At 48.2% G+C, this 12,586-nt stretch overlaps 2 protein-coding genes across 2 annotated transcripts; both read left to right on the top strand.

Annotated features, from left to right (window-relative positions):
• Positions 1 to 174: 174 nt before the first annotated feature.
• LOC134037032 (transcriptional regulator ERG homolog) lies at positions 175 to 1,886 on the top strand. Its single transcript, XM_062482310.1, has 5 exons — positions 175 to 232; positions 322 to 553; positions 654 to 768; positions 957 to 1,047; positions 1,327 to 1,886. The coding sequence occupies exons 1-5, from the start codon at positions 175 to 177 to the stop codon at positions 1,638 to 1,640; spliced, it is 810 nt and encodes a 269-aa protein (XP_062338294.1). The 3' UTR covers positions 1,641 to 1,886.
• Positions 1,887 to 2,160: 274 nt separating this feature from the next.
• Positions 2,161 to 11,880, top strand: lig1 (ligase I, DNA, ATP-dependent). Its single transcript, XM_062482246.1, has 27 exons — positions 2,161 to 2,335; positions 2,770 to 2,835; positions 2,990 to 3,164; positions 3,302 to 3,455; positions 3,749 to 3,886; positions 3,978 to 4,298; positions 4,519 to 4,633; positions 4,793 to 4,885; positions 5,092 to 5,148; positions 5,240 to 5,298; positions 5,462 to 5,575; positions 5,772 to 5,938; positions 6,239 to 6,315; positions 6,459 to 6,550; positions 6,677 to 6,776; positions 6,956 to 7,041; positions 7,327 to 7,442; positions 7,992 to 8,087; positions 8,326 to 8,436; positions 8,936 to 9,007; positions 9,292 to 9,436; positions 9,589 to 9,671; positions 9,820 to 9,972; positions 10,477 to 10,530; positions 10,665 to 10,808; positions 11,212 to 11,304; positions 11,393 to 11,880. Exons 1-27 carry the CDS (start codon positions 2,319 to 2,321, stop codon positions 11,465 to 11,467), a joined length of 2,973 nt encoding a protein of 990 aa, XP_062338230.1. The 5' UTR covers positions 2,161 to 2,318; the 3' UTR covers positions 11,468 to 11,880.
• The last annotated feature ends 706 nt before the right edge of the window (positions 11,881 to 12,586 follow it).

The raw sequence follows: 12,586 nt of genomic DNA, 5'->3' as shown, positions 1-12,586 counted from the left end.
TTAGCAATACAAAAAATCTATATTTCTTATGAATGTTGCAAAATTATACATTTTAAATTATTTTATTTCTCAACCACTTTGTCATCTATAGTGAATGTATAAGATGTTATAAAAGATTTAAGCACTGCTGAGAACAATGTATATTTTTACTGATCAAACGATGACATGTTTCAGATGCAGTGTAACTGTAACTCTTCGATAGGATCCCTCTCGTCCCCGTATTGGAGCAGAAGTAAGTGTGTTTTCTTGCTCGCGTCTTGAGCTGTATCTACAACCACCTCCCTATAACTGTTCCCTGATTCTACCCAACTGTCTCCCCAGCAGTGCTGTTCCCTGATTGGGCATACAAGCCGGCGTGGTCCCCAGGCTCCAGGCAGGTGCAGCTGTGGCACTTCCTGCTTGAGCTCCTGGGGAGGGGTGAGGGCGGGGCCATCGGATGGGGCGGGGAGTGGGGCGAGTTCGTCATCCGTGACCCGGAGAAACTGGCCCGACTGTGGGGGGAAAGGAAGGGCAAACCTCACATGAACTATGACAAACTGAGCAGGGCACTGAGGTACAACAAGACATGGGGAAACACACAGACACACTACAGGCATGGAGAACATGACATGCATACTGGTGCGCTTCAAAATCATAAACCTTTTGTCCTTCAGATACTACTACAATAAAAGGATCCTCCATAAGACCAAAGGAAAGAGATTCACCTACAAGTTCAACTTCAGCAAACTTATTCTGGTTAACTACCCAGGATACCCGCCTTGCCACCAGGTCAGTATCCTATTGAGTTGAGAAGACTCGACAGTTTTAAGGCAGATTAAAGCATCATAATGAAATAATGCACAAAATAAATCGACTTTTTCAAGCTTTAAGCATTCATCATCATGAATCAAAAAGGTAATCAGTCATGCTATTAAATGCCGTCATCTCCTTGGTTGCCTTCCTTTGCTTTACCTCAGCTGGTCCAGAGAGACCCTCTCCCGTTCCCCCTGTTTCCCTCGAAGGGTGGGGTCCCTCTATGTGGAGGGGGAGGGGCTGCGATGGACAGAGGTGAGAGCCCCCCCATCCCCATGATTGTGAACATAACTGTAGCTCTACCATGACTATGTTCATTATCAATACTCTTTTATCGTGTCATCGTCGTTCATAATGTGTGACTATATAACTCCTACTCTCATAACCCACTGAACGTTGTTAGTCTAATGTCAAAGACCCTAACCCTATGGTGAGATTAAACTTTCGGTCCAACCCTAAGCTTGATCGATATATATCCATGAAACCAACAACAGTTTTGTGTTTTTGTGTGTTTGTCTGTCTTTTGATTGACAGCTATCCAGCCAGTTCCCCACCCTCTCCTGCTGCCATACTGCCTCCCAAAACCAATCCCATTTCCACAGTCACATCCTCTACCAGGACACTTCCCTTTCCTATCAGTCCCGCCTCCTCCTGGTACTAACATAAGGGAGATATCAGGTCATCCTCCATCCACTGCTGCCCTTCATGTCAATCAAAATAGCTGGCCAATCAAGAGTGGAATAGAGTGGAGCTTGAACAATGTAAACAGAAGTTTGTTTGTTGGAGGGAAGGAGAAAGGCGCTGGAAGTAAAGGAATGCAGAGGAAAGAGGGAAATATTGTAGAATAAGTGACTCATGAGAACTGAACATTAGAATGTCATATGCCTCTGGTAATAGCTACAGTATTGGAAGTAGTTTGTGGTGTGGTTCTACATGGAACATAGTATATTTTAATTGTCTGAGTAGTTGTACTAAAGAGGCTTAAATATTGCATTGTTTGGTCACTACAAGCTTGATTGTTTTGTGTATGCACTTCAAATAATGAAGAAAAAGCGCCTGATTGATATTAGTTCTATTCATACAATATCAATTTACATGCACTTACTTGTATTATAATAAATATCCCATGCTCAGCTTTCTGTGTAATTGCAATATTTGTTCACATTTCATTAGCGATAATTAAGTATGAAACACATACTTGTAAAACAGCCAAGACAGCAGAAACAGCATGTGAGCTGAGCTGCTCATTCATCAGCGCAACCTTTTTCTAGCATCAGCACCAGTTTATGGCAAAGTGTAACCTCCGGTCCAAAAGGGGGCAGTACAATCCAAATATAACTCATCAAACAACAGATGAAGTTTTGGAAAAACACGGATGTCAGTTTGGCGCCGAATATCAGATTATTCAGATGAGCACTTCGTAGCGCGGGATATTTGTGGATGTTTTGTTGAAATTTGGTCTGGCGCCGATAATTGACATAAGTTACTGCAAAATAATTGACCACGACGAGCATCAGGAAAACAACATGCAACGAAGCATTGCGTAAGTAGCAGTAACATACAGTTCAAGCTAGAGTCTGAGCATTATTGTCTGCCAAGCCAGAGATGGTAGAGCTAACAACATTACGACCGAGCTAGCTAGCAAAATACAATAACAAATGTCTGTGTGTGTGTACAGTAATCACTTTCCAATGGTACAATCAAACTAACTGGCTAGCTACAGTAAAGGCAATAATGACAATATATTTTCTTTCCAGCGACATGAAGGAATGTGTTTTCTCTGTAGGCTACCTGTCAGTACTAGTCAGCTAACTAGTTACTAAGTTTGTAGGCTAAGTGAGGTAGATGGGTAGTTGTGTAAACTTTTAGGTATTTGCTAGTTAGCAAGGCTATACCCCTTTTATTTTATATATCTAGCTCCATTTATGTTGTCTTTTAATATTTTGTTCCTGAGTCTTCCAATGCCTTCTCCCTCAGATCGTTCTTTCAGCCCAAAGCAGGCAAGGGGAAGGAGAGCACTAAGACTGACGGACCAGTGAAAGAGTAAGTTGCATAATAGCGAGGAGGATTTCGACGTTAGCTATCGATTATTTCGAGCTATTCAAACGCCTCTAACATACATCATGAATAACTGTCAAACATATATTGTTTTACCACTTTGATGATTGAATTTGCCTTTTCAATGTACCCTCTCTAGACAACTCAAAAGTCCTCTTAAAGTCCAGAATGGGCTCCAAAATGAATCTGATTCACCTATCAAGAAAGTTCACAAGCGCAGCCGGCAGATCTTAGACAGTGATGAGGAGGACACCTCAACTGTCAAAGCACCAGCAGCCAACCAGGGAAAAGGGGACAAACCCAAAGAGGAAAAGGTAGCACATGTGATTATTGTCCCATAAACAAGAATAAAAGCAGCATTTGAACCGTTTGTTTCAAAATCAAATACCCCATTTAGATGGGAATATGCATCAGTATCTTAATCTCGCTTGTTCCATGTCTTTCTACAAAGGAGAAGGTATTCAAGGCGATCCCAACTCCTCTCTCCCCTCCAGCCACTCCAGTAACACCAGTAACTCCAGCCACCCCTGTAACCCCTGCCCCCTCTGGAACACCAGACACCCCCAGCTCCATCTCTCCTACAGGGATCCCTAAACGCAGGACAGGTCAGTGGCCACGTGATGTACACAGTTTACCATACGCATCTGGTTATACCATGTATGATCCAGCGATTAACCAGTTCCAGCTACTCGTTACTAACCGTTGTATACCAGCCAAGGACTACTAACGTGGACGTTTTTGATCAAATCCTGTTGCTTTGTATGTCCTGCATGTTCCGCCTGTCAGTGCACTCTTATTGAGTGTTTTCAATGTAAGTATCTCTCTCTCTCTCTCTCTCTCTCTCTCTCTCTCTCTCTCACACACACACACACTTTCTGTCTCTCTCTCCCTCCTGCAGCCAGGAAGCAGTTTCCAAAGAGGAAGCTCGACAGTGGCAGTGAGAAAGAGAAGGAAGAAGGAGAGCCAGACGAGGAGAAACAGGAACAACAACAGAAGAAGAAAAGGGCGAGGGTAGACAAAGGAGAGGATGGCCCAGGTAGGACGGGGGGAGTCTGCTGAACACTGGGGTTTGCCCTCAATATTTTCCTCTCCATTGTCTCATCACTCCTTTTGATATGTCTCCGTAGAGGATGAGGGAGAGGCCATGGAGGAAGGCACGGAGGATGAGAGGGGGAACGCGTCCGAGGCTGAAAAGGGCAAACCCAAGACGAAGGTGACGGACGTAGAGAGCACAGCAGACGGGCGGGAGAAGGCGGGGGAAGTGGAAAAGGTGGAGAAAGTCGAGGCCGACAGGGATGAAGGGAAGACGCTTGAAAAGAAGAAGAGAAGCCCCAAACGTGGAGCGAAGGCGTCAGAGGAGGAGGTGGAGGAGAAGCAGGCTAAAGAGGGGAGAGATAAGCAGCCGGCGAAGGAGCCTGCTGCTAAAGCGCCTATCAGCAGTTTCTTCAGTGAGTTTAAACTCTGTTTTTCTTTTCTTTTTGCTTCCTCAGCCCACTGTTGGGAGGAAACTGTACTGTTCTGGCGACAACGCATTGTCATAAATGGCATTGTGGTCGTGGATCCAAAATGTAATGCTTTCGGTTTAATACAGTGGCTTTTTTTGTTCACGTATAATGCCAGAATGAAGAGCTTCTTACTCGGTCTCTCTTGCCTGTGTGCCTCTCTAAGCTCCCAGGAAAGCAGCGGTGAAGATCGAGAAAGCAGAGGAGAAGAGCGAGGTGGAGAAAAAGCCTAGCGTGGAGAAGAAGGACGAGGCCGCCGAGGTCGGCAAAGACAAGAAAGGGTAAAAGACGGCTTGTCTGTATCTGTTTCTCAGTCTGTACCTATGTCTGTCTTTATCTGTGTGTCCGTCTTTATCTGTATGTCTGTCTCAGTCTGTGTCCTGACTCCATGACCTTGCCTTTGTCACCATGCCCTTGTCGACCCCCTGCTCCTCCTCTAGTGTGAAGACAGAGGCTCAGGGACAGTCAGACTATGACCCGACCAGACCCAACTACCACCCTGTGGACCACGCATGCTGGGGGAGGGGCCAGAAGTAAGACCCTACCTGCTGTGCTCTGTGTGTGACGGAGAGAGGTTGTGAGTCTGTGTGTGTGTGTGTGTGACAGAGAGGGTGTGACAGAGTGGGTGTGAGAGAAATAAACAGTACGAGTGAGAAAGAAGGCAGGGAAAAGTGTTTTGCAGTCTCCCACCCCAGGTCATCTGCCCTGGGTTGAAACTCTCCTCGTCTCCCCCCCCCAGGGTCCCTTACTTGGCTGTGGCCCGCACCTTCGAGAAGATCGAGGAAGACTCTGGCAGGTGTGTTGCGACTATCTTCGTCCAAACCTCCTCTTGAAATTTTGAGATGCTGGTTCTAACGGGACGTCTCCTGTGTGTTCTCTGTGGTCAGGCTGCGGAACATCGAGACGCTGTCTAACCTCCTGCGCTCCGTGCTGCTCCTCTCCCCTGGTACGCCTGCTTCTCAAACGGCTCCGAAGGGGGGTTATTTTTAAACGTCGAGCCAAACCTGGCAGATGGTGCCTGTCCGCTTTGAAATCCAATTCCGCCCGTGTTCGCGGTGACGGCGCGTGCGTGGGTGAGTCTGTGTCAACCTGTGTGTGTGTCTCTACAGATGACCTGCTGTGCTGTGTGTACCTGTGTCTGAATCAGCTGGGGCCTGCGTACCTGGGCTTGGAGCTGGGGGTGGGAGAGACGGTGCTGATGAAGGCTGTTGCCCAAGCAACCGGTAGGAGAGTATCCCACAGGCTCATATTAGCGTGTCCACACACACACACTAGATACAGCGCACAGAAGCAGCATTTGCATTCCATATGTGACGGGTCCACAAAATGGTAGAGAGGTACACACACAAAAATGATTGTTAATTCTCTTTCCCATTTCTGAGCAGCCAAATTCATATTTACAGTTTTTCCTGTTGCCAGGGCGACAGTTGGACAAAATCAAGGCAGAAGCTCAGGAGAAGGGGGATCTGGGTTTGGTGGCGGAGAGTTCCCGTAGCAACCAACGCATAATGTTCCAACCCGCCAATCTGACGGCAGGGGGCGTATTTGGCAAATTGAAAGAAATTGCCAACATGAGCGGAAACTCGGTGAGTCTGTACGAAAGCATTCTCGTTAGGCGAGAGACAGAGAGGGAAAACGATTTCCACTTAGCCTGGCGTCCCTCTGACGGAAGGGTTAAAAGTATGTTTGAAAAGTATGTCGGCAATATTTTCCGCCTCTGAAAGTCTGTCTGCTAATAAAGACTTGACTCTGCTCCTGTTTAATTAGTCATTAGATTCCAGCAGCTCCTCTCAGTTCTTTGGTCGCTCTTGACCTCTTTTCTATTGTGATCTCTCTTCTCAACCTTTTCTCCGTCTGAATCCCAATTTTTCCGTTCCCCCCCTCAGGCCATGAATAAGAAAATCGACATCATCAAAGGGCTCTTTGTAGCTTGCCGTTTCTCCGAAGCCAGATACATTGTCAGGTACGACGCCCTTAACTGCTCTAACATGAAACCACCTCAACACCCCACCTGGCTGCCTCTCGGTCTGGCCAATCCAGCAGGAATGCTGCCGGTCGCCACAGCAACTCCTCACGTCTCCGTTTGGCCGTCTGGTTGATTGACAGGTCGCTGGCGGGAAAGCTGCGGATCGGCCTGGCCGAGCAGAGCGTCCTGGCGGCGCTGAGTCAGGCCGTGTGTCTGACTCCACCCGGACAAGGTGGACATCCCTGCCTCGTTAGGCCTGACCCTAACATAACCCTAACATAACCCACCAGCCTGGGGAATGCCGGGTCTCTGGGTTCTTTTAACGTTGTGAGTGCGTTTTGTTTTGCGTTTCCCCCAGACTTCCCTCCTAAGGTGACGGACGCGGGGAAGGGGATGAGCGTGGAGAGCAGGAAGGCCTGGATGGAGGAGAAGGCTCTGATCCTCAAACAGACTTACTGGTACTCCCCCCCTGACACCATCTCCTGCAGACATTCCCACGTGCAGCCCTGCTCTCCCCATGCTGAGACGTCTCTCTCTCTCTCTCTCTCTCTCTCTCTCTCTCTCTCTCTCTCTCTCTCTCTCTCTCTCTCTCTCTCTCTCTTTCTCTTTCTCTTTCTCTCTCTCTCTCCTCGTCCAGCGAGATGCCCAACTATGACGTCATCATCCCGGTCCTGCTGGAGGAGGGGATAGACCAGCTGCCCAATCACTGCAAACTCACCCCAGGTACGGACCAATCAGAAACCGCATTCATTCAGTCGTCTCGTCTGGTACATTGTTCATGCACACACACATTCACCATGTGTATATTCTTTGACTTACAGTATATACAATGAGTAAAATGATCAAATGCAGCATTATTGTTACATTTCAGGAAACCAGTCAATTCAGATACATGCTTTAGGACCTTTTGTATGGATGGGAAATATCTGGCGTGGACTTATGAAACATTGGACCAGCAGCCTACACATTGCTTATGTTAGTATATGTAACATGCACTTCCATATTCAGGGGTCCCATTGAGACCTATGCTAGCCCACCCCACCAAAGGGGTAGGAGAGGTGATGAAGAGGTTCGATGAAGCTGCCTTCACCTGCGAGTACAAGTACGACGGAGAACGAGCACAGGTGTGTGTTTGGGAGGAGTAACTGGCATGCGTGATATATGTGTGTGTCTTTCAAGATATGCGAGCTGGCACGGTGGTATGTTAAACATGCAAACAATGCCTTTGTATGCAAGCCCTCCAGGGAGAAGTGCATAATGGTGTGTGTGCTCACTTGGTTGTGTGTGTGTGTGTGCACACAGTGGTGTGGTTGTGCCCCAGGGCTCTAAGCTGTGAGAGTTTTTCCAAGTGCTCGCTTAGACGAGAGAGCAAAATTACGTCCTCTATTGACTCTTATCGCAGCACTGCAATGTGCACTACCCTCCTTCACTACCAGGGGGAGCCTGTGTCTCACCTCTCTCCAGCTCGGCAGGTCTCCATGAAGACCTGTCCGTCTTTAATATCAGTACTTCGTCAATGTGACAACCACTGACATACCGTTTCTGCATGCATAATGTACACACCCTGACATCCGCCGCCGGCTTAGAGAAGGTGACAATACAGTCGGCTCCCGATGGAGTGCGTTGCCATGGTTTTTGGGGGCCGTCCACTGACAGGCGCTGGTCTTTCCCAGATCCACATCCTGGAGAGCGGGGAGGTCCGCGTCTTCAGTCGCAACCAGGAGGACAACACCAGCAAGTACCCTGATATCATCGCCCGTATTCCCCAGGTGACACCCCCCTCCTCCCGGAGGTGCTCACTGGAGCACACTCTGCCTGCAGCACAGACCCACTTAGCAGCAGGGCCTTAGATGTAGGCCTACATTCTGCCTGCATGAATAACTCATTTAATCTCTCTTCTGAGTTTGCCCTCCCCTCCCTCGGTCTCGGTCTGACTCTCGCTTTCTGTTTTTTAACTGTTTTGTGTTCTTCTCGATTTGCTGGACCATTACTCCCACCCCCACCCAGGTGAAGAAGCCCTCTGTGGTCTCCTGTGTGCTGGACGCGGAGGCAGTGGCCTGGGACCGAGAGAAGAAGCAGATCCAGCCCTTCCAGGTCCTCACCACCAGGAAGAGGAAGGTGAGAGGGGGGGTGTAGAAGGAGAGTGAGGACAGAGGAGAGACTGAGGGGGAGGGAGGGACGGAGGAGGAGACTGCAGGAAGAAGGAAACTGAGAGAGAGGGATGAGAGAGATGTAGAGAGAAAGAAAGGGTGAGAGAGATGTAGAGAGAGAGAGAGAGAGAGAGAGAGAGATTGTAGGAAGAGAGAGGGATGAGAGAAAGAGAGGGATGAGAGATTGTAGGAAGAGAGAGGGATGACCGATGTAGAGAGAAAGAGAGGGAAAGAGAGGGATGAGAGTGTAGGAAGAGAGAGGGATGACCGATGTAGAGAGAAAGAGAGGGATGAGAGATGGAGAGGGAAAGAGAGGGATGAGAGAGATGTAACAGTGTATAATATAATATATAATGCATTTTCCTGAGTGCTGTGCTGTGTAGCCTGTTCACACACCTGCACCCCACACAAGCACAGAGGGTGATGTGTGTGTGTGTGTGTGTCTCTGTCGGTGGGTGTTTTCACAGGACGTGGACGCCTCCGAGATCAAAGTTCAAGTGTGTGTGTATGCCTTCGACCTGCTGTTCCTTAATGGAGAGGTTAGCACCATGATGATACTGGGCGATGACTTGTGATTAAATGGCCTTTGTAATTGTGTGTGTGTGTGACTGTCTAGAATAATGATGATGCGAGAACGCCCGGGGGCCGTGGCTAGACGTTGATTTAAGGCTCTTTCTCATTTCAAGTGTGTGTGAGATTGTGTTTCTCTGTGGTAATGACTGGAAACACTGCAGCCCGTGATAAGCCTATTATTGTAATGTGTATTATAATTTCACTCTTGCTAATACTGACTGACTGACGTGTGTGTGTGTGTGTGTGTTAGTCTCTTGTCAGACAGCCCCTCTCCAAACGCAGAGCTCTTCTCAAAGAGAGCTTCGAGGAGCGGGAGGGAGAGTTTGTGTTCGCCAAAGCCCTCGACTCGGACAACACGGACGTCATCGCAGAGTTTCTAGAGCAGTCCGTCCGAGGTGTGTGGGTGGGGGGGGTGGGCGTGTGGGAGAGATTAATCTTGCTTTTTGTTACAGCAGCTCAAGTCTGCTCATGCATTCGATTTATAAGCGTGTGTGTCTCTGTCTGTGTGCGGGTGTGCATGTGTGTGTGTCTCTGTGTGTGTGTCAAGACTCCTGTGAGGGCCTCATGGTGAAGACCCTGGAGAAAGATGCCACCTATGAAATTGCCAAGCGCTCCCACAACTGGCTCAAGGTAGCTGTGCGCTGATGCAGAACACATCACACACACACCGTGGACACAAGCCACACTCACAAACGTGCATATGCACATTTCTACAGACGCATCTAGAGTGAGTACATACAACACGCACACCATACCCACAGTCTCCCCCCTCCCCCAGCTGAAGAAGGACTACCTGGAGGGTGTTGGGGACACGATGGACCTGTGTGTGGTGGGGGCCTACCTGGGGAAGGGGAAGAGGGCGGGCTCCTATGGAGGCTTCCTGCTGGCCTGCTACGACGAGGACAACGAAGAGTTCCAGTCCGTCTGCAAGGTGTGTGTGACTGTCCAACACAACGCCGTGTGTGTGTGTGTGTTTGCACGTGTGTATGTATGAGTGGAAGTGTGTCCGTGGGAAACACCGGCGTGTGTGTGTGTGTGTGCGTGCGCTGTCGTGTTTGTTTTTAAAGCGGTTGTACCCCATGAGGAAACGTGTAGGACAAAGATGACATAAGAGTGTGGTTGTGCACATGGAGGGGTATGATGGAAAGGGTGGTGTAAACGGGAGCAGCCTGGTGTTGGACTCTGTGGTAGGTGTGGAGGACGATGAGAGGCTGTTTGTGGCTCACTGTGATGGGACTGTGTAGCTCTATCTCAGTCTGCATGTCTGTCTAACAGGGTGACACAGCGCTTTAGGCTAAACAGGATAAAGGCTTTTTAACACGGGGGGATTTTGCCTCAATTCTCTATAATTCTGTTCCACCACAATAAGTCCCATTTCACCATAGGGGAATTATATCTCTTTCTTCTGTCTCTTTTTTTTCTTTTTTCACGTCAGATTGGGACAGGTTTCAAGGATGAAGATTTGGAGCAACATTACAAATTCTTAAAGGTACAAAGACGGTTTTGGACGCTTCTGGTCTTTTCCTTTTGAGTAGAAGCCCAAACTTTCTCGCTCGCCAATCCGCCGCCCGCTGTGGGTTTTTACCCGAACCGCTTGACCAATCACATTGTTCCCTTTCCCAGGAGCACATCCTCCCCAAACCCCGTGCTTATTACCGTCTGGACCAATCAACAGAGCCCGACGTGTGGCTGGACGCAGTGCAGGTGTGGGAGGTGAAGTGTGCGGACCTCTCACTCTCACCTGTTTACAAGGCTGGCATGGGACTGGTGAGTCCCTCCCCTGTGGTCTCTTCACTGCTACTGAGTGTGTGTGTGTCTGTCTGTGTGTGTGTGACTAACTCCTAATGAATGAGCTCATTTAAGATGATAGCAAAAGATCATATTCTAGAAACCATCAATTTGATTTGAAGTGGTAAATCAAGCCCATTAAATTGTGCCCGTAGGATAGACTGCGTGCAACTACTTTGTCAGTGTGTTTTTATTCACCCTGCGAGCAGAGAGGTTGGCTTGAATCGCGCACAGAGCACCGTCTACTAACAGATCGTCCTCGCCACAAGACTAGTTTAGAGGAAAGCCTAATGGCTCTGATTGAAGAGCCCCTGGGGAACGTCTCCCAGCATGGTGTTCTCCCGGTCCAGTCTGACCTTGTGATGTCCCCCATGTCCCTCAGGTGGACCCAGAGAAGGGCATCTCCCTGAGGTTCCCACGGTTCCTCAGGGTCCGGGAGGACAAGAAGCCTGAGGACGCCACCTCGGGAGCTCAGGTTAGTTCCCGCCCTAAATCCCCCCCCTCCATCTCTCCCCCGGAGTGGGGTATCCCATGTTCCTCTCACATGTTTCTCTCTCCTCCAGATTGCTGATCTGTACAGGAAGCAGCAGCAGATTCAGAACCAGGGAGACAAACAGGAACTTGAGGACTACTACTGATGTCACTCCCCCATCAGCAGATACTTCCTGTCAACAATGAAGAGGAATTCCCAGACACCAATTAAGTTGGATAGAGCCCTCTATGATGATCTATTCACTGCCTCTCTTTAAATGCAACTGTTTATGGCCTAACATTAGTCGAATTCCTTGAATGTTTGTGGAGAGGCATTACGCAATACCAACAGTGACCTTTGAAACGAAAGATTTAGCAAATCTCATTTATGTACATAGTTTTAATTATGTTGACGAATGCTATGAATAAAGGCTCTGCCCATTTTTAAGAACATCTAGATGTATAGCATCTATTGATTCTTGCGCAAGGTTAATTTGGTATTTGTACATGGATGTTAATGGATACAGTTCATCTAAAAACAGCAACATTGCGAGTGTAAATATATACAATATGTAAAAGACTTCTTATCCGTCCAGGCCTTTGCTGTCAAGTGTGTAATGGGGTAGTTTGGCGTGTCCAATAGGCTGAGGACGAACCAAGGAGACAGCTGGAATGTTATGAAATGAAAAAAGCATTTTGACAGTTTTTCAGACAGCGGTACAAAGGAACTGTATTTCCAGCACGCATTACATGACGGGAATCCACTAACTGTAGTCTGAATCAATCCGCTAGTGAAGATAGGCCAGGTCAGTGAGAGTCAAGGACAGCCTATCATTACTATTCTGAGGAAAGAGGATTGGGGAGGTTTGTGTTTGTGAGCGAGCGTTCAGTTTAGGGTGGGTGCGGTGACGTACATCTTTGTGCGTGTATGTAGCAAGGTTATACTTGTTGGATTGAGAGTGTATTTGCTTGTCTCCGTATTCTCCTTTCCATGGAGGGCTTATCAGTATGCAAGTCTGCATGATGTTTATTTTCCGTGCCGTCGCTTCTCGGAGTGTTCGTGGTAGTTGTCTCTGTGCGTAAGCATATGTGTGTAAGAGATGTGGCGTTGTGTGCGAGGCAGTTATTTCCGTGTGTGTGAAAGTGAGTGGGCTGGTGCCCGGCGCTGGTGCCCTGTTGTCCGATGGAGAGGAGCTCCATTGTGCCAGCTAGACCATGGAAATTCAGATCACTTTGCCCTTTCCATCTGTTTAAATTACATTTTGTTTTCTTTTCTCTTACTGCTA

The sequence above is a fragment of the Osmerus eperlanus genome, chromosome 16 (assembly GCF_963692335.1).
Source record: "Osmerus eperlanus chromosome 16, fOsmEpe2.1, whole genome shotgun sequence".
In the NCBI taxonomy this organism is placed as follows: domain Eukaryota; kingdom Metazoa; phylum Chordata; class Actinopteri; order Osmeriformes; family Osmeridae; genus Osmerus; species Osmerus eperlanus.
Note: the sequence above shows the minus strand (reverse complement) of the source record. Positions and strands in the feature narration are given on the sequence as shown.

Excerpts from the sequence above, each read along its gene's own strand:
- LOC134037032 (XM_062482310.1), top strand. The coding sequence starts at position 175 with ATGCAGTGTAACTGTAACTCTTCGATAGGATCCCTCTCGTCCCCGTAT. Across the intron at positions 233-321 it reads GTCCCCGTATTGGAGCAGAA|CAGTGCTGTTCCCTGATTGG; the intron begins GTAAGTGTGTTT and ends CTGTCTCCCCAG. Across the intron at positions 1,048-1,326 it reads AGGGGCTGCGATGGACAGAG|CTATCCAGCCAGTTCCCCAC; the intron begins GTGAGAGCCCCC and ends TTTGATTGACAG.
- lig1 (XM_062482246.1), top strand. Across the intron at positions 5,149-5,239 it reads ATCGAGGAAGACTCTGGCAG|GCTGCGGAACATCGAGACGC; the intron begins GTGTGTTGCGAC and ends CTCTGTGGTCAG. Across the intron at positions 7,042-7,326 it reads TCACTGCAAACTCACCCCAG|GGGTCCCATTGAGACCTATG; the intron begins GTACGGACCAAT and ends TTCCATATTCAG.